The sequence below is a fragment of the Megalobrama amblycephala genome, linkage group LG4 (genome assembly GCF_018812025.1).
Source record: "Megalobrama amblycephala isolate DHTTF-2021 linkage group LG4, ASM1881202v1, whole genome shotgun sequence".
Lineage (NCBI taxonomy): Eukaryota > Metazoa > Chordata > Actinopteri > Cypriniformes > Xenocyprididae > Megalobrama > Megalobrama amblycephala.
The window spans coordinates 53,381,791-53,406,293 of record NC_063047.1 but is presented as its reverse complement, the minus strand read 5'-3'; the positions used below and the strand labels follow the sequence as shown (position 1 = coordinate 53,406,293).

Below are 24,503 nucleotides of genomic sequence, written 5' to 3'. Positions count from 1 at the left end.
TAAAAGCAGCTCTACAGAAGATAAAAATGTGATTCTGCTCAAGTCAATTTAGGTCAATAATTTTCAAACAAGCTTAATTTCAAACTTTAGATAGAAAAGCTTAATTTAGCTATACAACGTGTACTAAGCAGTAAAAAAGTATTCCATTTCGAACACAGACAAGTTCCTCATATGGCAAGCTGTTTAACATTTAATCCTTAAACATACTGGTATCTATTTTCATGTTACTAGTACTTTTTTTTAGCTACTAGTATCTATTCCATTAGGTACTAGTCAGTCTCGTGTAGCCAGAGCTTCAGACTGATGGCAGAAGGTCTGGACTGCCATCAGTCCTTAGCCAAGGACTGCCCAGAGGCCGTCTGACTGAACCAATCTCAGTTCATTTTCTTCCGTGTTTAGGGGCGTGAAAACGTAACATCAATGTCTCTACCATAACAGACCAGTGTCTAAATCTCTTAGACGTATTTTAAAGAGTCTATGCCATGAATTTTACATACTTTTGATAATCCAGCGTTTCGGTGATCCTGATAAGTGCTCATTAGCTGCTTTTCCACTGTCGGGCCAGTGCGAGCCAGGGCTAACATCGTGCCGTGCTGGGCCAGTAGCCTCGGACCCCAAGCACCGAGGCCAAAATCAAGTTGCATTTCCACTGTCGGGCCAGTAGCCCTGGAGCACAACGTCACCATTTCACCAGCTGACTCTAGCTAGATTGCAAAATGAGCATGACAGAGGTGAATGTTTGGTCTTTACTTAAAGACTTAAGATTCCAATATCAATATTTGACCAATGTTTTACAATAGAAAGATGTTGCAGTAACAGTAGAATTTGTGTCAGGAGTGCACATCAATCATGCTGGTGCACATCAATCAAACTGTTTTTAACATTTCACATAAAAAGAGAACACCTATTCAGTTGTACATGCTTCCATTTATTTACGATCACAAGAATGCACAAAACAACTCCATTAAGGCTTCTAAGTCCTAAGGCTCACATATTTCGAAAAATATTGATAAAATATCATGTTTACATCACGTTTCTGAGCATTTCTATTAATTTTACACAAAATTATGTGATGATAGCAATCTGAGGTTTGAGTGATCTCTCCTGTCTCAATACAGTATACTGTTATGCTTTCAGCCAGAGCAATAGAGGGAGCTCATGAGAAGAAAACAGGAGTGTGTGACAGATATGCGGATGCATTAGTCCTGTATCAACAAAGGCACAGGGAAGAGACTGATAAAACATTCAACCAAATAAATACACAATTATAATCATATATGAGTTGTCTATGTTCATCAAGCAGTTTCTGATATTTTCCATAAACGTGTGTATTTATTATCGCAATGATTGCCATAAGTAGCATCGCAAATAAGTATATTTCTGCCTCATAGAGTGAAAGTAAGTTTTGAGCTGAAAATTGTTTAAAATGTCTTAAATGTTGAGCTAGCTGGTAGCCTGATATAATAACATGGGAAATGAGCAGCTGTGTTGACCATTTCCTCAAGACCCAGTTGGCCCGCTTTGGACCAAGGTATTTGGCAGGCCAAAAAACCCTGGCCGTTGGCCCCGAGGAAGCCCTGGCGAGGCCTGATCAAGCCCCGGAAGTGACAGTGGAAACGCGACTGGCCCTGGCACACACTAGCATGCTCGCCTTTGGCCCGACGGTGGAAACGTGGCTATTGTCACAGTTGTAAACACGATGGCTTGCTTCTTCCATAAAGGGGTTTGGCATCATGGCATCTTTGTGACACTAAGTATGTTGCATTTAAGAATGCGACATACTAGTCTCTCTAAAATCCTGTAGAATTTAACCAATCAGATGACGACTTCAAAACTCCTGAAGTGTTTCCAATTTTGTGTGCCATATGCATCACACATTAAGCCAGTCCGTGGGCGTTACGTCTGAGGCTGAGACTAGGTAATAGTACCTTTTTAAAGAAGTACTTATTCATTAGATACTAGTTCTTATTTATTAGATGCCACCTATTAAATATATACTAGTACTTCTTCATTATAGTACCTATTCATTAGATACAAGTAAATACTTAATTGATAGTAGTACGCATTTATTAGATACTAGTAATTGTGTATTAGATACTAGTACTCTTTTTAATTGTGACTATCTATTGTATTGTTACAGAAAACAAAATGTTCCCGTTGATTATGGAGATCTGTCATTCAGATATCAACCATTCAGTTCTGACTAGTATGCATTCCAGTTGTGACTATATGTATTTATTATACTAGTAGTTATTAATTACTATTAATCAAGTTATTAATAATAACAATAACAAGTGATGCTCAGAGGGTTCTACAGTTCACAGATGACAGTAACAGAATATTTAAGTTTGAACAGCACAGAATGCAAACTTAGAGTGATTGATTAAGATAACTTCTTAATCAATCACTTACAAGAACAACAAACATGTAGTCCATATTGTGCAAGAAAACAATGACAGTGTCTCCACCTAGACTGCCCCCTGATAGTTGTTCAGGCATGTCTTGACTTGCCTTGTTCAAGCATTTAATAAAATTATATACATAAAGATACCTCCAGGGGGAGTTGTTGGGCATTCCTACAGTCCTAGTTCTTATTTTTTAGATACTAGTATTAGATTCTATTACTTAAAGGTGCACTATGTAATATTTTCTGCCGCTAGAGGTTGCTAGAGGCCTATTCAAAACAAAGGCGTAGCTTGATGATGGCAAGTTTGAGCGCAGAATCTTGGTACATGTGGTCTTCATCTCAATGGCGGGTGGAAAAGAATTGGGATAGGACTCAGGAACGAATCATGTTCATGGATGCGATTATTAACGTTACTGTAGTGTGAAGCAAGGCGGGACCGAGTGTTGTGGGAGCTGAACGAGGCCGCTGGAGCGATTGCGCAACACACACCTCACGAGCAGCAGAACTTTTATTATGACACAGTCGCCAGCGCCGCTTTCGCTTTTCCAGTGATGAGTATGAGGTAACACAGCTCTGTTTATCATATTAGACACATTTGAGTGTGTTGAAAACTATGTTAAAACGTTACTCTGTGCGTTCGCTCGGCAGCTGCTGTGAGACACTTGTTTGAGACACACTGCAGTAAGATAGATCGATTTAGAATATCATATTAAATGCTGGATGGCTTGTATTGATAAATGGGATGCAGTTAATTTTAAAACATATTGTATGATGGAGAAAATGCTGTATTACTGTTACTAAAAATAAAGCTGCATCTGATTATGCTATGTTAGCTACTTGACAAAATAGTGTTTTTCTCTGAGGCATGGTAAAGCATGGTACTCGCAAAAAATCAAGAAAATTAGATTTAAACAATAAGACTAAACGTGTTGAGCTATATAACAATAATTCGTTTTCTGTCTATAAATATATCAAAACAGTTGTTCCCTTGTCTATTAAAACTTGCAATATATTAAAGCATCTTTGGTGTTTCCATGGTTTCTACAAAATAAAACCAGAAACCGAGGGTAACGCGGGTATGACGCAATTGACTGGTGACTCCCTCACACGTCCCGGAGCCTTAGTTAAAATTGCAATTTTCTCACGATTTACAAATAATTGGAAACATTTGGGATGTTGTAAGTACTCAAGTGAACAAAATATATAACACTGGCCTAGTGGTTTTTGTATATTTTACTGCAAAATTCTTACATATTGCCATGGGCGTCGGAACCATTGTATGTGGGTGGGACAAGACCCACCCACTTTTTAAGACCAATGATATTGGACCCACTCACTTTTACCGTCTCTAATTCAGCATTTGTCTAATCCCCCCGGTGATGCTACTCCACAAACCACCAACAGATCATAAAAAATACCAAAAATAAAAATATTTTTTAAAACATCGCCAAGTAAAAAGCTGCGTTTATAAGGAAATGTCTCTTTACGACCACAACAAACGGGACACTTTTCAGACGCGCATTCCGACTTTGCCTCAGCGCCAGGCGCAAGTCAAACGAGCGCGGAAAAGGTAGCTTCAGCTGAACAACAGTGAACTGTGGTCAGATGAGATGTTGTCAGGCTATGCCAGTAAAACTCCAATCAGCCGTTAGGCTATAGTCTACTGTGCTCGAAGCGCGAACTCAAGAATTGCTCGCGCAAGTGCGCCGGCGCGCGCTGCATATTACTTTATTATAGTTTAACTAAAGCGCTAAAGAAACTACGGGCATGCACCATCATTATTCTGAGGTAATAATGATGGTGAATAGTCATGGAATTACCAAACATGCGATTAAATCTGCCTCAAAACTGTGCATGCATGTAGGCTATGTATTTGTTGACATGGTTAAAGCTATTGTTATCCAATTTGTTGGCCTTAAAACGTCTTAAAAATGCATATATGTACACCAAGGAAATCAAAATTTTCTCAGGGGAGCATGCCCCCGAACCCCCCTAGCATAATACATTTTGTGACCTCGGTAAATATAAAACCCTGCGTACGGACCAGCTTCTTTTCTATCTAACGAAATCAAAGGTAATCGTGTAACTCTCCAGTTGTGCGCACTTTGGGACTAAACTTTGTATGCACTGTGTGATCAATGTGTGAAAATAAATGGGATCAAAAAACGCGATTGAATGTAAAGGTTTGTGTCTCGTTGTTCTATTGAAAAAAATCAACTACCGATTGATTGCCATTTTTATCTATCTATCTACCTATGTATGTATGTATGTATGTATGTATGTATGTATATATATATATATATATATATATATATATATATAAATTGGAGGGAGGACCCACCCACATTTTTTTTGCTTCCGACGCCCATGCATATTGCACCTTTAAGTACTAAGTCTTATCATTAAATACTAGTACTTATTCATGTGATATTTGTACATATTAAATAGATACTAATATTTGTTTGTTGCAATAGTATTTATTCATTAGATATTAATACCTATTAAATGCATAGTAGTACTTATTTTTTGGCTATTAGTATCTAATAAATAAGTAGTAGTAACATAAAACTAGATAACAGTACGTTTTAAGGAATTAATGTTAAAACGGCTTGCCATATTCCTCCCCTGAAGCGTACACAATCCTCCAGTCCAACAGATGGCGCTAATGACAATTCTGTCTGAATTACTATGCGTCTGCGAAGGAAGTAAGGACTGGCAGCTTAGAAAATAAACAAAAGACGAGCTCAGATTAATAAATGTTTTTTAGGTTAACCATAATCTTTTAATCACGTTTGTGCAGTCTTTAGGTTGATCTATCAGCAAGGACTGTCCGATTAGCCATGAATCCAGACCTATCGCTGCGAGTTAGCGTCTTCTCCGAACAAGGAGGAAGGAAATATATGGAGGATTTAACTGAGGTGATAGTGGAGCTCGAACCCAGCGACGATGAGCTGCGAGCGGCCGGACACACTGATCCAAAGCCGGACCAAGAGCCTGTCACTGAAAGCGACCCGCCGGACTGTGCAAACAAGCCTTTACCCGTCATGGTAACGTGGAGAAACACACTATCGACCGATGAGACCGACGGTACAGAGGAGCTCCTGACTCAACCGGCGGCAGCGGACAGCAGGAGATCGGTCGCATTCTTCGCTGTGTTTGACGGCCACGGAGGGCGAGAAGCCGCGCTGTTCGCTCGAGATCACCTCTGGGATTTTCTAAAGAAGCAGCGGGGTTTTTGGTCTAAGGATTACCGGAAAGTTTGTGCCGCAATACGCAAGGGCTTCATCGCTTGTCATCATGCAATGTGGAAAAAGCTTCGTAAGTAACACTCAAGACTATTTCCCATGACATTAGCCTTTTAAAAATGTGTAACTACGTTGTTAGTTGCTCTGATCATAAGGTTATGATGATCAACGGTGTAATTTAAGACCTCCAGGCAATTTTTAGCGCCTGAAATCACATGCGTGTTAAAATTATTCTTATGGTAAGACAGATAAAGATAAATACTGGGGCTGCGGTTGTGTAAATTAGCAGTCGCACTCGCAATAATACACTTTTTGAAATTGGGCGCCACGCTGTATACTTACTGCAGAAAAAAAAAAAAAAAAATCAAATGGATGGGTCGCAGTGCGCATGCGCGGAACAGCGTAGTCTATTTACTTATTAGTTTGACAGACAGCAGGTGCATCTAAAAACTGTTGCAGACCTTTACATGCTTTTAGAAGGATGATTCAAATACATTATACTACGGAAACCCGTTTCTGCCACAGCTGAGTAAAAATATGATTCTGTAAGTCATAATAATTAGAAACTTTCTAATAATTATGACTTAGTATCTCATTATATTGAGAAACTGTCCCATAACTGTGAACTTAGTATTTTAAAATAATGATAATGTTCTCAAAAGTTAGTTATAATATTTAGAAAAAAAAAAAAATCTATTTTTTTTTTTATTTATTAACATCTTATTATAGTGAGAACCTTTCTCATAATAATGGCTTAATATCTTGTAATACCTCGTAATAATGAGAAATATTCTAATAATGACTTAAAGGTGCAATATGTAAGACTTTTGCAGTAAAATATCCAAAAACCACTAGGCCAGTGTTATATAATTTGTTTACTTGCGTACTTACAATATCCCAAATGTTTGCAACTATTTGTAAATAGTGAGAAAATTGCAATTTTAACCAAGGCTCCGAGACATGTGAGGAGTCGCCTGTCAATTGCGTCATACCAGTGGCGTACCGCAAGTCTGTGAGGCCCCCCCGCAAAGAATGAGATGGGGCCCCTCCCACAAGCAGTGATGTCATGTGTTAAAATTTGTTGTGCATCTGAGTCAGTCTGCCCCGCACAGTTTACAAAAACTGATTTAACAGTGAATAATGTGCTGAATTATCATTGCATTGATTTATTTTATGTTATTATCAAATAATATTATAGCCTAGCCTATATGATAGGCCTATATAATGTTTAGTGGTTTTGATATCGCAGACTAAAATACCGACAGGAATAAATATTTAGGCTAATTTAGGCCTACTCATTAAAATCAAAGGAGTGCCAAGAGAACGGATAACAGCCGCAACGAGCACTGGCCATGATTTCAGAAACAACACATTCCAGCGGATAGATCGCCTCTTATTTAACACAGACCTACAAATTTCATATCAAATGGAGATGTTTCTTTCTTTTAGGTACAGTTATTCGCCGAGTTTAAATTAATTTTTGAGACGTTTCAGAAAGATTCTCGCAGAGAGACAGCTGAAAGCGCACCCTGTTTTTTTATTTATTCTATTTTACAAAAGTAGCCTACAAGGTGGTGTGTTGTTATTGTGAGCGTAAATATAAAATAAAATTTAAAAAAAAGTAGACCATTTGTAGTCTTGCACTAATCTGTAGGCTATCGCCAAAAATGACGGAAAGCCTGTTTTAAGTTGTTTCGGCTGTCATGAGGAGAAAATCTATCAGAAAGCGCTGGTTCGTTCGTCGGCCAGAGGGATAAAAATGTAGCCAATTTAGTTTCATATTTATATTTAAATATTGGGCTATAGCCTAATATTATTATTTTTTTTTTTAAATTTCACCTATGTTGATTATGAAAAGTGAATAGCATGACGGATGCGCAATGTCGGGAGACATGCAGCGGGACAGACATGAATTTGACCGCTTCATTAAGTTTTGTTTTATAGTAAGTCTTTCTTTAAAGTGAATTTCGTTTTGTAGAAATTGTATCTTGATTTCAATCAATGTTTCATCAACCAATTGCCTATATTTAATAAATAGGAAGAAAACCAAAAACGTCGGTTGTGGAATGGATTGAAGTGCGTAACAAATGAATCCATGTTTCCGCGGCCTTTGAATAAGGCTGAAGCAATAGACGTCTTTCTGTTTTTATTAAATTTCTTTATTAGCATGTCTTTATTACTTAATTAATTGATAAAATATTTTTGGTCTAACAATATATTTTAGCTGGTCTAAATTCTAAGTTAGACACAAATTTGCATATAGACTAAGGTTCCCTTCTAGACAAGCGCATAAATTGCTGTTTCGGCCGCAAATTTTCAGTAATTTCGAGCGGTGCATCAAATGATGTAGGCCTAAACTAAATTCATGTAGTTACAGTAAAAGAATAAAGAAATAACTAGACTTATTGGCTAGGCTACATTTGGAAAATAACTTCAGACATTCATTAGCAGAGCTGAAGATGGGGTAAATACGTTTGGGCAATATATAATAATATAAATAACAATAATAATGTCTCAGCAAAGACCGAACATATTTATTTGTCTCGGCACACATCCGCTAACAGTAACACAGCGCATCAAATCTTGCTGTTGTCTTGGCTACCTTACAAACGGCGATGGAAACAACAGTGATGAATTTTTCCCCCTTTTGTGGTAATTTAGCACTATTTTCTATGATCTTCTGCTTGCATTTTTGGGCTTCAGTTGGATGCTTTATTTTCATCTTTAGTCAATTGAGTTCAGTTCTAAAAAAAAAAGCAAAGGCTATAAAGTAGTCTAACCTAAATAGGTGAATCTGCGACGGGGCCCATCATAGGGTGGGGGCCCCCACGCACCGCGGGGGGTGCGGGGGTGTCCCGTACGCCACTGCGTCATACCCGCGTTACCCTCAGTTTCCTGTTTTATTTTGTAGAAACCATCGAAACACCAAAGACGCTTTAATACATGTTTCAATAGACAAGGGAACTATTTTGATATAGACAGAAAACTAATTATTGTTATATAGCTCAACATGTTTAGTCTTATTGTTTAAATCTAATTTTCTTGATTTTTTTTTTTTTTTTTTTTTTGCTAGTACCATGCTTTACCATTTCTCAGAGAAAAACTTTGTGAAATTTTTGTGAAGTAGCTAACATAGCATAATCAGACGCTGCTTTATTTTTAGTAAGTAATACAGCATTTTCTCCATCATACAATACGTTTTAAAATTAATTGCATGCCATTTATCAACACAAGCCATCCATCATTTAATATGATATTCTAAAATCGTTCCATCTTACTGCATTGTGCAACAGTGTCTCACAGCAGCCGCTGACCGAACGCACAGAGTAACGTTAGAACATTTTCAACACAGTCAAATGTGTCTAATATGATAAACAGAGCTGTGTTACCTCATACTCATGACCGGAAAAGTGGAAGCGGTGACTGTGTCATAATAAAAGTCCCGCTGCTCGTGAGGCGTGTGTTGCGCAATCGCTCCAGCGGCCGCGTTCAGCTCCCACAACACTCGGTCCTGCTCTGCTTCATACTACAGTAATGTTAATAATCACATCCATGAACATGATTTCTTCCCGGGTCCAATCCCTATTCTTTTGCACCCTCCGATGAGGTGGTCGTGGAGACCACATGTCCCAAGATTCCGCTCTCAAACTTGGCGTCATCAAGCTACGCCTTTGATTTGAATAGGCCTCTAGCGGACAGAAAATCTTACATAGTGCACCTTTAACATCTGATCTGATGATGAGGAAGTTTGTTGTAAAAATCGGTTTCTCATAATGAGAGAGATTGTTGTTATGACTTGTATCTCATAATAATGAGAATCTTTCTCATAATCACTTAGTATCTGATATTAAGAATCTTTCTCATAAATAATGACTTATCTCATTGTGAGAAGCTTTCTTGTAATAATGACTTAGTACTTCTCATAATAATGAGAAACTTTGTTAGTATCTTAGTATCTCATAAGACTGCACGATATTGAAGAAAAATGCGATAACTCATTAAATAATGTGTTATGCAATACGATAATGCTTTAAGTGTGTAAAATACATTTAAATTATATTTAAATATATGAAAATGATATAACCAACATGTCTCACATTCTATTTTTTAAGAGAAGAAATCAAGTACTTCACTTATTGCGCTCAGTAACATTAAGCATGTAACACAAATGTAACAGTCATGTGTCCAGTCTATTCTCTGCGGTCTGCTTCAACCATAGACTGTAAAAAAAAATAGGCTTCAACTTAAAACATAGACTTTTCATAATCTTTTGAAGTATTAAAATCATAATATGTACATTGTGATTTTTCAATAATTTATGCAGCCCTAGTATCTCATTATAATGAGAAACTTTCTCATAATAATGATGACTTAAAAAATTAAGAAATATATAGTACCTTGCACACCCTAATCTGTAACAGATTCGCACACCTCTCGTACTTGCTGAATCACTTAACAGCTTTAATACACAACGTTTGAGTCAACAAACCTTCCTCAGGCAATAATAATGACTTAAAGGGTTAGTTCACCCAAAACTGAAATTTCTGTCATTAATTACTCAGCCTGATGTCATTCCACACCCTGTAAGACCTTCGTTCATCTTTGGAACGCAAATTAAGATATTTTTGATGAAATCCGAGAGTTTTTTTATCCCTCACAGAAAGCAAGATATTGTTGATTAAAGTTATTATTTTTTTGTTTTGCGCACAAAAAGTCACTTCATAACATTAAGGTTGAACCACTGCAGTCATACTGACTATTTTAACAATGTTTTTACTACTTTTCTGCACCTTGAATGATGGTAATTACTTTGCTTTATATGGGAGATAAAAAAAAACCCTCTCAGATTTCATCAAAAATATCTTAATTTGTGTTCCGAAGATGAACGCAGTTCTTACGGGTGTGGAACGACATCAGGGTAATTAATTAATGACAGAAATTTCATTTTTGGGTGAACTGAACTAACCCTTTTTTTTTTTTTACATCTCATAATAATGACTTTGTACTGAATAAAAAATAGCGACATCTGTTGGTCAAAACTGTGTAAATGCAAGAATACAGCAAACATGCACATTTTGCAAAACGGTTGTTTTCATTAAAGTGTAATCTATAATAAAGATAAAAGCTTATCATTATTATGAGATGTTCAGTCTTTATTAAGTGAAAGCTTCTCATTATTATGACTTGCAAAACTTGATTTTACTCAACTGTGGTGAAAAAGGACTTTGCAATGTCTTGCTGCAGTAGTGTTTAACCCTCTGTCTGTTCTTCAGCTGAATGGCCAAAAACATTAACTGGCCTCCCCAGTACCTCGGGCACTACAGCCAGTGTTGTGGTCATCAGAGGGGACCGCATGTTTGTGGCTCATGTCGGGGACTCGTCTGTTGTGCTGGGTGTGAGGGAAGATCCCGCTGATAAAGTGATCAAAGCTGTGGAGGTCACACAAGACCACAAGCCCGAGCTCCCGAAAGAGAAGCAGAGAATTGAGGGGCTGGGAGGCAGGTGAGAGCTTGATGTTTGTTGATACTTTCAAGTCATCATAAGAATCAATCTTTTGGATAACATGCAGTCTTTTCCTCTATTTGTGTGTGAGAGTAGTGTGGTGAAGAAGTCTGGTGTGAACCGTGTGGTGTGGAAGAGGCCTAGGCTGACTCACAACGGCCCGGTCAGAAGGAGCACCCCGATCGATCAGATCCCCTTCCTCGCTGTTGCCAGAGCTCTGGGTAAACTGTCACTCCAATATATTAAATATTGAGTAATATGTGGTTTGTACTGACTTCAGTTCTCATTTAAAAGTCAAAAGCCATTAGTTTAAATGGTGTTGTTTAGAAGGATTATGCAAACCGCGTTGCCTGTAAAATCCATTACAATCAAATTCAGTGCCTGTTCACTATTCATCATCAGGGATAGTTCACCCAAAAATGAGAATTCAGTCATCAGTTCTGGCATCACCCTCATGTCGTTCAACCACATAAGACTTTAGTTCATCTTCGAAATACAAATGAAGATATTTTTAATGAAACCAGAGAGATTTCTGTCCCTCCCTCCATTGAAAATCAGTTCACACTTCTTATGATTCAAGTGGTTTATATCCAAGTCTTCTGAAGAGACACAGTCACTTTATATGATGAACAGATTTAATTTAGACCTTTATTCACATACACTAAAAAAAAAATAATGTAGAAACAATTTTCACTCAGAAATTGCTAGTAAATGTTAACAATTACAGAGAAACAGCAAGTAACATTGAATTAACTGTGAAATTTTGAAGTTGAAAGACTGACATTTTCTTGTAAAACAGTAATCTGCTTTGTTTACAACTTTGAGAAGTTTTTTTTTTTTACCATATATAAACTTTGAGCAATGCATAAACATTGAGCACATCCAATGTGCTAAACAGAAGCTGAACTCTACTTGCTTGACTTCCAAAAACACACCTCATTGGTTCTTGTGAAAGCTTGAACATGTTTGCGTGAGCTGAGACAACCAGCAGGATTACTTTTATGATGTTTTTGAACTTTTTAAAGCATTGAAGTTTTGGGTGAGTAGTCTTTCAGTGGAGAAGAACAAAAACCTCTGGTTTCATTTAAAATATCTTCATTTGGGTTTTGAATGTGAACAAAAGTCTTATGGCTATGGAATTACATGAGGGTGAGTAAATTATGACAATTTTCATTTTTGGGTGAACTAACTCTTTATTTTCCACCCCATCATCTCACCTCACATCACCAACTATCATTGAAAATTAATGATTTGTGGTTGCTTTGTTGCTGCAAATTGCTGAAAGGGTGTTTTAAGAATGAAAGTTAGTTCACCCAAAAATGAAAATTAAGTCATCTTTTATTCACCCAAGTGAAGCCAAACCTGTACGATGATCTTCCTTCTGTGGAACACAAAAAAAGTTATTTTGAACAATGGAAATGATTATGAACTGTATAATACAGTACGGAAAAAACATTCTTCAAAATATGTTCTTTTGTGGCCAACAGAAGAAAGTAAGTCATACAGGTTGGGCACAACAAGAGGGTGAGTAAATGAAGACAGAAGTTTTGTTTTTGAGTGAACTGTCACTTTTACCTTAAAGCTAGGATGGGATCAGCAGACTTTTTCTGCATTTTTTTTTTTTTTTTTAGCTGATGGCCCTTAGTTACAGAATTTAGAGCTTTTTCCTGAAACTTTTCTAGAATTTCCAGGATTTTTTTTATTTGCAAATGCTACTGTATGCAAATAATGTTGTAAACGTGTATGTGCAGGTGATCTATGGAGTTATGACTTCTACAGTGGAGAGTTTGTGGTGTCTCCTGAGCCTGACACCAGTGTGGTGACACTTGACCCAAGACGGCATCGTTACATCATCGTTGGCAGTGACGGCCTTTGGAACATGGTGCCACCACAGGAGGCGGTGACTGTGTGCCAGAGCCATGATGAAGCTGTGGTATGAAAAAATTAGTTTCTAACCACATGATATCCAAACTTGTCACTGCTATTTGTGTTCATTTCTAAAGGCCAGTTATAGTTCTAAAGGGGCAACTTTTTGAGTAATGTTGCTGGGCAATCTTCTTGAGCGATGATGCTTGGGCACTTTCCCATTGAGAACGGGAAACAAATTTCTGTCTGGATACTTTAGATTGAAATTTGTTTCCCATTCTCAATGGGAAAGTGCCCAAGCATCATCTTTTAAGAAGATTGCCTGGCAACATTGCTCAAAAAGTATCATCACCTTAACAGTAGTTCTCAGATATAGTTCTAAAAATCGTTCTAAATGTTACAGAATAGCAGAAAAATATAATGACAGTCAGAATCCGAATCCATCCTGCTTTAAAGAGCTCAAGCTTTTAAAGCAGCAGATGACAAACCTGCAGCTTGCGCTTAGAATAAACAGAGCGTTATCGTTCATTGGTGTAGAAGCTAACTGTAGTTATTTTTATAGTTATCATTCTTGCTGTGAACGGGCCTTAAGAGTGTGTGTTTTACGCCCTACAGGCACCCTTCGGGATGTCGGTTGCACGTCGGTTGGGGTGCCATGCGTTGATGCGATGGCGTCAAAGGATGCTACGTGCAGACAATACCAGCGTCATAGTTATCGCCCTTCCTGAGCCTGGCAAACCCCACCTACCTATGCACAGAGATGAAGTCATACTCAGCCTAGCAGAGGGCCCGCACTGTGACCCAGCAATAGGGTCCCGCTCCAACACACCACTCATCAAGGTAAAATCAGGAACAGATGCTTAAAACTACACTTTGAGAAGTAATGGCAGTCTGAGGGTTTTTTCAGGAAACAAAATCCTAAAATTTATTTTTGCTATTCTGCTTGGTGCCACCAATAGCGCAAAAATGATACCGTGCAATAGAGGGTATGCACATGACGTCACAGTAGGCGGTAGTTACTGCGGTTACACACACTGTGTGGCAAAAAGACTGAGTGGCAGTGTTAGTGTTCAGCGTGAATGCCGCGAATAACACACAAAACGCATCTAAAATGGGAAAGAGCTTCGCAATTGATTGTACAAATAGGTTCAACAAGAACTTTTAGAGACTGCTGAAAGCTACAGAAGTTGGATGGATGGATAACTTTACAAGTTTCTGCAAAATATATTGAAACAACTAGAATATCCATGATAGCATGAAGTGTGACAAGGCGTCAAGTCAAATTTGTTTAGCTCTTCACGATACACATTGTTTCCAAGTACCTTTACAGAAGATCATAATGTTATGTCTATAGTGCTTTAACAATTTTTGGGGTTGGGCGATATGACAATATATAGTGTCCTTATCTGCTCCCGGAGGGCCAGTCCTGCAGAGTTTAGCTCCAACTTGCCTCAACACACCTGCCTGGAAGTTTCTAGTATGCCTTGCAAGACCTTGATTAGCAGGTTCAGGTGTGTTTACTTGGGGTTGGTCATCCGGATTTAGATCTATCTACATTGTATTTATAGTGTTGTCTAGCAGGTAAAGCGTTCACAGGCTTTGCTTTATGTATTTCCCCGGCATTGAAATCAGCTACATATAAATGTCAGAAAACCCGATTCCTGGTCACATGTCAATGTCCATGGACCACTGGTTCTTTGGTGAGTTGTGAGAATCACTGTCGAGTCGACCTGCCTTTAATTTAAGAAGATAACCGTTTGTTTTACTCCTATTTTCGCAGTTACCAAAAATTCAGCCACCATTACCAATACCAGTAAAAGTTCAGTTTTGTATTTAGTGCTTTGTACTGATTTAAACTCCATAGCAAAAACTACTGTAATACACTCCCTTTGACTACATAACTATTTGATTTTAACTATTTGTATATAAAAAACATTTTAAATAAATTAATAAATTAACAATTTATGCTAACATCAACTATAAGGAAATAATACATTAAAACTTTACCATGTAGCTTTCAAAAATGTTTTAATATTGATTAAATTAAGTAATCATTGCTTTAAAAAAACTCAAATGAAAAGTCCGTAATAAAATGAGGAAAAAAACCTAAGTAATAGAACATCGAGTGTTTTTAGGCTTATGCTACTAAACATATTTGCACAGATGTGTTTTGTTTGATTTTTATTTTGTTCCATCCATTTCTATGGTTATCCCTACATCAATAATTTATAGAGACAATTTAGTTTCTACATTTAAATTGAAACCCTTTTCACAATGTGTATGTGGCCATCAAAAAACGAAACTTTTATTCAAATTATATACATTTCTAATCAAATTTTATTCATATTATATACAATAGGTGAAAAGAGTCACTTAATTTCAGCGCAAGCTCACAGAGTTTTGCACTCTTGCAAATTTGAACTGATGTTATAATCAAAGAAGCTGCCTACACTTCACAATGAATCTCTTATTTATATTGTCTTCACATTGTTGGTTATATAGCCACAAGACTTAAATGAGTGCATGTTAGAAATCAGGAATGGTGAGAGAACATCGTGCTTAGAATGTTTTTCATCTTCACACCAAACTTGGAACTTGACAAAGTTTAAATCCTGTCTGGCTAGCATGCGTCCCATACTGTTTATGTTGAATACTGCAAAAAAAATGTAAAAATAAATTTTTTACAGAAATGTAAAAGTAAAAGTAATGATTAGGAATGTGACAAAAACAGTAAGGAGACATTTTAATTGTTTATTAATAAAGTAATGTTTTCTGAATCGGTGTCGGCTGCAAAGATGAAGTTGACATTGCTGACTTTCATCTCCAAAATGCACATTTCATTCAGATTACATAATCAGAGAGTAGCTTTTAATTGTTTTGTTTAAAAATAGACACTTCAAGCTTTCTATAGATTTATTTCTCATGTCTGTGAGGCAAGCAGCCGCTGAGTTTAGCCTATAAGACGCGCTCCAGTTCACGTGCAAGTGATCGCGCCGGCGCCGTGATTATATTGTCATGATTATATTTTCTGCTATATTTGCTTCTTATAAAATCCAGGCAATTGTTTGATGAAACATTGATTAAAATTAAGGTACAATTTTTACAAAACGAAATTCACTTTAAAGAAAGGCTTTCTACAAAACAAAACTTAATGAAGTGGTCATAATCATGTCTGACCCACTCCATGTCTCCCGATACATTGCGCATCTTATGTATCCTATCTTACTCATGTTGTTCACTTTTCGTAATCAAATAGATTAATTTAAAACATAACATTTAAATAAATAATAATTTATCTTTAGACATATGTAATATTGGGTGCATCCAAGTTAATTGACATAATTACTTTTTAAAGTAACGTGCCCAACACTGCTAGTCAGTACTGTCTGGTATTATCACATTTAAAGGATTAGTTCACTTCAGAATTAAAAATTCCTGATAATTTACTAACGCCTATTTCATCCAAGATGTTCATGTCTTTCTTTCTTCAGTTGAAAAGAAATTAAGGTTTTTGAGGAAAACATTCCAGGATTTTTCTCCATATAGTGGACTTTAACAGTTACCAACGGGTTGAAGGTCCAATTCGCAGTTTCAATGCAGCTTCAAATAGCTCTATGCGATCGCAGCCGAGGAATAAGGGTCTTATCTAGCAAAAGGATCGGTCGTTTTCTAAAAAAAAATTAAAATTTATATACTTTTTAACCACCGACTTGCACTAGCTCTGCGATGTGCCGTGCATTACGTAATCACATCGGAAAGGTCATGCGTGACGTAGGCGAAGTCCCGATCCAGTGCCTGCAAAGATGGTCAAACGGCCTTTTATCAAAAAAAGGTAAAACATCGACGTTGGAAGAGAAAATGAGATGGAGTCTTTCTTCCGCCTACGTCATTTGTGACCTTTCCAATGTGATTACGTATTGAGTAAGTTCTGCAGAGCAGTTCAAGACAAGCATCTGTGGTTAAAAAGTATGTACTCAGATACATACAGAACCAGTGCTTTTGACAACACTTCTCTGCAACTTCAAGCAGACAAAAACAGGAGCTCATGATACGCTTGAACTTCAAGAGGTTTCTGTACACTGTCCAGGCTCACAACTAATCAGAAGTTTTCAGATAAGGCTTTTTTCAGAGTTCCTGCTCATGGTAGCCACACTTTGGCTCCATGCCCATCAAAAGAGAGTCTGACACGCTGCTCATCAGTCTTGCCTGCTTTTCTCTGTCACTCTCTCCCTCTCTCTCTCTCTCTCTGTCTCCCCCTTTCCCGATCGAGGCCTCCATTGTCAGAGCAGTTCCGATGGAAGCCATGTCTCTGTGTTTGTTTGGCCCCAGTGTGTTTGAAGCACGGCTCTTCCAGCTGCTCTTGGCTGTTTTGCTTTGGCTCAGAGAGTTGGAGAGTGGACAGATGTTTGTGTTTTTAATCCTTTTAAGTGGAGTGGATTTGAGGTTTAGGGAGGCCGCTTTGATCATTTTTCCTGTTTGCTCTTCTGGTGCTGTTATGATTTTGATAGAGGGGAAATGAAAAATACAGAACAGGGCAAGAGAATGCAAAAGAGCAGCCATGATGTGTTTCCCCTGTTGTAAAGTAGTGATGAAGACCAGACTTTAGACTCACTTTATTTGTATTTTGTCTTTTAGAGTTGTTGCCATTTGTTTGTAGTTTGTATCTTTTCCATTTCTGGTACTTCCTCTGGGATTTTTTTTTTTTTTTTAAACTTCACTTTTTTTAACTTTTATTAATTCTTTTTAATATTATTCACAGATATTAAAATTCTGACCAATACTGATAAACTGATTTATAATACTGATAAACTAGTGTCAAATGCTACATTATTTTATGCATCAAAATATGATGGAAAGTATGGAAAATGAATATTAATTTGAGACTTGCTAAATATGACATTAAACAGTGTTAAATTAATATTGTTTTTAAATATTAGCTTTAACTTTAAGCATTAGAAGATTGCAGAGTTAATCTAAATGGAAAAAAAAGGGCAAATGAGCATGCATAGTTAAATATCCAATTAAAAAAAAGTCTGATATCCTCCTTTTTCCTAATAAGCCTACTGCGCCTTAGATTATGGGAGGGTTTGGGGAAGTCCCACTCAAAAATCACTTAAAATCATAAGGTTGCACTACAAATAATCCTTATCCATTTTCACTTCTAATCATATTAGCAGAGTTTATAGGAATGCTTCTAAAGCAGGTAAATATAATATTTAATGTCTGTCACAATGACTGAAATCACTTTGAAATGAGTGATCTTAGTGTTCCAGTTAATGGCATTGTATAATACAGACATATAATAATAATAATAATAATAATAATAATAATAATAATAATAATAATACATTGTATTTATAATGCACTTTTCTAAAACCCAAAGCGCTACAAACAAATAAAATACAAAACTACAATAAATGCAATTCAAAGAAGAAACTATAAATCATAAAATACTCATTACAGTACAATCCAATAGAATATTACTGACAGTCCATATAAGCAATTTTAAAAAGATGAGTTTTTAACAGCTTCTTGAAACAGGCCAGTGTATGAGCATCTCTAACAGCAACGGGAAGCGTATTACTACTAATACTAAAGTGATATTTAACACGTTTGTAATACTGCTGCGGAAATAATCGAGCTTCTGGGGTTATTCATAGTCTGTTGTAGTTTGTTAATGCTTTTACATTTATACATTTCCTTGTAATGTTTGAGGGTTGAAGAGTGAGTGGAATAATGTCATCTCATTGTATCCAGTTTTTGAAAATGCTTATTGCGTTCATAGAGCGAACCTTTCGCTGATTGTTTACAATTTAACAGAAGCTACTCGCTTAATTTGAGAGAATTATTTTTAAAACAACCGTTTTAAAGTTTGGGGTCAGTAATTATTTTTTTTTTTTTGAAAGAAGCTAATACTTTTATTTAGCAAGGATGTATTAATTTTTATTTTTATTATGATAGGACGGTAAGCAAAGTGGGAGAGAGAGAGGGGGATGGGATCAGGAAAGGTCGGCGAGCCGGGACTTTAACTAGGGTCGCCCGAATCGCAATGATGCTATATGTCCGCGCGCTGCAACAAGGATGCATTGAATTGTTCAAAAGTGACAGTAAAGATTTGTACATTGTTACAAAAACATTATATTGCAGATTAATGCTGTTCTTTTGAACTTTCCATTCCATCAAAGAATTCTGGAAAAAAATGTATCACACATTCCACAAAAATATTAAGCAGCACAACTGTTTTCAACATTTGTAAAAATAAAAAAATGTTTTCTGAGCACCAAATCAGCATATTAAAATGATTTCTGCAGGATCATGTGACACTGAAGACTGGAGTAATGCTGAAAATTCAGCTTTGTATCACAGAAATAAATTACCTTTTAAATTACATTAAAATAGAAAACTGTAATAATAGTTCACAATATTATAATATATATATATATATTATAATAAGTGTCACATGATCCTTCAGAAATCATTCTAATATGCTGATTTGCTGCTCAATAAACATTTATGATTATTTTCAATGTTGAAAACAGTTGTGTACTTTTTTTTCAGGATTCCTTGATGAATAGAAAGTTCAAAAGAACAGCATTTATCTGAAATACAAAGCTTCTGTAGCATTATACACTACCGTTCAAAAGTTTGGGGTCAGTAAGAATTTTTATTTTTATTTTTTTGAAAAGAAATTAAAGAAATGAATACTTTTATTCAGCAAGGATGCATTAAATCAATCAAAAGTGGCAGTAAAGACATTTATAATGTTACAAAAGATTAGATTTCAGATAAACACTGTTCTTTTGAACTTTCTATTCATCAAATAATCCTGAAAAAAAATATTGTACACAAATATTTTGTACAATTGTACACATTAAATGTTTCTTGAGCAGCAGATCAGCATATTAGAATGATTTCTGAAGGATCGTGTGACACTGAAGACTGGAGTAATGATGCTGAAAATTCAGCTTTGCCATCACAGGAATAAATTACTTTGTGAAATATATTCAAATAGAAAACAGTTATTTTAAATTGTAATAATATTTCACAATATTACTGTTTTTTACTGTATTTTTAATTAAATAAATGTAGCATTGGTGAGCAGACGAAACTTCTTTTAAAAACATTAAAAATCTTAGTGGTTCCAAACTTTTGGACTGTACTGTATATATAATTTTAATTTCTCTAATTTAGGTCTTAATTGTTTTTATGCCAGTTAAATGCTTTTCTTTTCTTTTTTTTTCTTTTCTTTGATAAAATAAATATTTTATAATATAAATAAACTTCATAAACAGATTCATTGTAGTTTAATGTTTGTTTAAGTGTGCGTTAACTTGTAGTGGAGCTGTCAACTTTCTCAAAAAGACTTTACCTACTTTTACTACTAGCTTGGCAAGCTACAATTTAAAAGTAGCCTTCCCAACATGTGTAATTTGTATATAATAAAATGCTAATTCTAGAATCAGAAATAGGTAAAACACAAAATAACCATATTTTCGACCCTCTACAGACCCCGGATCCAGACCTGTCCTCAGCCAGCAGCGAGTCTTTGCCAGCGCTGGAGAGGAGGAATGGTCTGTCAGGAGTGAGTCTCAGCGCAGAACCCCCGTTAGAGGAAAACCTCCCTTATATTGAGCTCACGGACAAAGCTGCCTTGACTGTGTGCCCCAGTGAGGACAACTGGACCCCACAGATGCCCCTGTCCTCACCAGATGTGTCAAGTCCGGTGGGGAAGAGGCCCAGACGCAGCCCCCTCACCCCGAGCAGCTCCCGCCGGAGGACTGGGGAACGCTCCGTACCCAAACGCAACACTGCCAAGAGTGCCAAACGGACCCCCAGCGTCCCAATACTACAGCACCGCAAAGCAACCCTCTGCGTCTGCTGAACTCCTCCATCAGACTGCACACAAACAAGCAAAGATGGACGTTCAACCTACACCCTGGTCTCTAATGTTCTGCATGGTCACAAGAATAAATAACTGCTATTGTTTTGACTATGCCACCGTTTTCATTTGTAATGTATGATTTTTTTTTTTAAGTCTTGTGTTATCATTGTGTTTTTTCCCCTTTCACTTTTAATGATGTGAGGGTAAAAAAATAAATCTCCCTTTTAGCGTTTGGATTTATAGTTAGTTATTTTATATGAAAAAAAAAAAAGGAAAGGATTCAGATCAGTCTCTCAAAGGCATATTCATTTAAAGGATGTATTTAATCTTTTACCCTTTAAATTAAACAGAATTGTTCAAGTCCATCTTTTAAATTTCATGAATTACTTGTACAGATTTTCTGAAAATGACCAAATAGTTGTACACATACAATATATAATATTTTTATACTTGTTATATTTTTTCGAAATAACCAATTTTCTTGCCCCACAATACTTATGTGCACATTTGCCCATGCCAATATACTTTATTCTTTGTGCATTAAATATTCACACCAGTATTCAATGTATTTGTTAGCATTGCCCTGTCTTTCTAATTTTGAGTTGCTTTCAGAGTGCATGAATTGAAACTATCTGAGACATATCTCTGATCATTGGACTACAGAGCAATTGTTTTTATCATTATTATTATTATTATTTTTTATATAAAATCTTTGTAAAGGGTGAGGATTGCATGTTCTGTTATATCCTTAGAAACTGGAATTTTCTTGGGGCGTGTTCTCTTTTTTTGACTATTGTATGATGGAATCTACATTTTCGTATGTATTTCGATATTGTAAGTTATTTAATATCAATAATGTCTGTTAATGTAAAGCAGATAACATCTTCCAACACCAGTTCCAGAGCTAATGTGATGTGTGGTTATAAGCTGATGTTTAGATCGAGAGTGTACAGCACATTTTTAGCAGGAGGTTTGTTGCCCTATGTTTGAGACTTTGTCTTTTGAAGAAGATTTTCCAGTAAACTGTCAAAGTGGATACGAAGTAACATTTTTATAGTGTTGTTTAATGAACTGTCACTATTTGGTATAGTGGCAGTTTTGGTTTGAGTACTTTGTGGTGTTGCCTGAATGACAGTTACAGTTTGATGGAGGTTTATTAAAAAGACAAAAATCCAAGCATATTGTGGTTGCATATTTCAAACACATCTGCAGAGGGCCTAAATTATTATATGTGAGGGGGGGAAATCGGTAACACTTTACAATAAGGTCTCTTTTGTTTACATTAATGCATTAGCTAACAATGTGCAGTAATATATTTACAGCATTTATTAATCTTTGTTAACATTAGAAAAATCTAATTGTTCATTGTTTGTTCATGTTAGTTCATAGTGCATTAAATGTTAACAGCTTTGGATTTTAAAAATATAGTAAATGTTGAAATTATCATAGACTAAGATGAATAAATGCTGTAGATGTATTGTACATTGTTAGCTCATGCTAACTACTAAAGTTAGCAAATGTAACCTTTCGCTACCAAAGTTACCAACTATATATGAGATACATAATATTGTTTTTTATCAGATTCTGCATGTAAAAACTTGTCAGAGTGTGATTTTTCTTTTTACATTTTCATTCCCTGTTGAAAACAGTGAAGATTTCGCGTTTGTAATGGCGGCAGTTGGATATCATGGAGGCTGTTCTCTTTCACTGCTTTTCTGAAATTCTTGGTCGGTTATATTGAACTGCATCTCTGAAATGGGTTTGAATATTAGTGTTTTGGATTCCGTCTTGTTCAGGGTTTAATATTTTCTCCTGGAATTGCAATAAAGAGATACTCAGTCTTGTGTTTAAATTTTTTTTTTTTTTTTTTTTTTGGAAGAATAATCGAGTCATGTCACAAACTTAACCAAGTCACAGTAGTCAGGTGGGCAGAAGTTTAGCATATAATGTTTATTGACACATTTTAAGTATACTTATAAATGTACTTTTTGAGAATTTTATTATTATTTATTTTTTCTTTTGCAATTTTCAACAACTGGTGTGGCGGTGATTCAATGTCACTGTGTTTTTCAACCACTAGGTGGCAGTCTATACTAGGAGACTAGACCGAAAGTCGAGTAGCCCATAATGTGTGAGCGTCCGTGCACCGCTGAATAGATTTGCTCGACGTTTTCTGGAAGGCTAATCTCAGCGCATGAATGATGGTGACATTCACCTGACAGCAGCTAAACCCACACCCTCCATAATGGTGCTAAACTGACAAGGGAACACTTCTGATCTGCTGCTCCTCTTGAGTGATAAGTGTGCGTGAGTGTGCATGTTTATCTATTCTCGGGGAAGACAATTGCTGAAAAATGTCCCCAGGTGTACGTGAATATGACTAAAACACCCTTTTTGGACGTTCTCAAATGGAAAACATAAAAAGGCCTGGCTGATAGCATAACAAAATACAGGTTTGGGAAAAGAGTAGGTTTAGAATGACCATAATCTTACACTAACTGTAGTTTAACCATGGTATTTGTAGTAAAACTGTGGTTATAGTATAGAAATGTCAATTTATATACTATATACTTTGCAACTACATGTCAACTAATTCTCATTAAAGTATTAGTATACTGTATGCATATCTGCTAACTCTTTATTGTGATGGTCACTCAACAGACTTACTATATATATATATATATATATATTACTGTACTTACTATAAGTAACTTTGCACGTATGCCTACTTATTCTAACCCTAACCCTACCAGTCTACTAATACTCTACTAACAACACTCTAATGAGAGTTAGTAGACATGTAGGTGCAAAGTTACTAATAGTCAACAGAATGTGTTAAAAGGACCATCAATATAAAATATTACTTCCATCCGTCTATACTCCAAGCCACTTATATTTGCTTCACTGCGCTGTGTGTGTATATCTATCTATCTATCTATCTATCTATCTATCTATCTATCTATCTATCTATCTATCTATCTATCTATCTATCTATCTATCTATATTTACATGTATATTATGTTAGAGTTAGCCAGTGTTGGGGGTAACACATTACAAGTAGCCTAACGCAAGATATATAAGCAGATTACTTTTTTAAAGTAATTAGTAATATATTGGGATACTTTTAAATTTATAACAAAATATGAGTTACTTTTTTTCAAATAAGTAACGCAAGTTACTTTGTTTTCCAATTTATTGACTGTCACCTTTCCTGTCCCCATGTTGAGAGATATTGGTGTTGTGCGCTGTGTAAACATGATGGTTATTGTAGTTCCCTAAATGAGAGCAGGCATTTACTCATCTCACTTGCACAAAAATAGATTCAGTATTCATTAAAATGAGTAAACACAGTGATATATATATATATAGTATTTTAAAAATTACTTGTCCTCATTTAGATATTTACCGAAACCTGATAACATGTTTTTTTTAAGGACAACCTGGGGAATAGTCAAAAAAGTATTCAAAAAATAAATTTTTTATTGATTGATTGATTTATTGATTGATTGTAATTATTAACTGTAATTAACTGTTTATTTATTTATTTGTTTGTTCGTTTGTATTTATTTATTTATTTATTTAAAAACATGGGCATCATTTT

The 24,503-nt window shown here is 36.0% G+C and overlaps 1 protein-coding gene across 1 annotated transcript; it reads left to right on the top strand.

The window, feature by feature from the left end:
- The first annotated feature begins 5,076 nt into the window (after nucleotides 1-5,076).
- On the top strand, nucleotides 5,077-22,078 carry ppm1db (protein phosphatase, Mg2+/Mn2+ dependent, 1Db). The gene is made up of 6 exons (XM_048189978.1): nucleotides 5,077-5,725; nucleotides 10,926-11,154; nucleotides 11,251-11,375; nucleotides 12,906-13,087; nucleotides 13,636-13,860; nucleotides 20,528-22,078. The coding sequence occupies exons 1-6, from the start codon at nucleotides 5,248-5,250 to the stop codon at nucleotides 20,900-20,902; spliced, it is 1,614 nt and encodes a 537-aa protein (XP_048045935.1). The 5' UTR covers nucleotides 5,077-5,247; the 3' UTR covers nucleotides 20,903-22,078.
- Nucleotides 22,079-24,503: the final 2,425 nt, after the last annotated feature.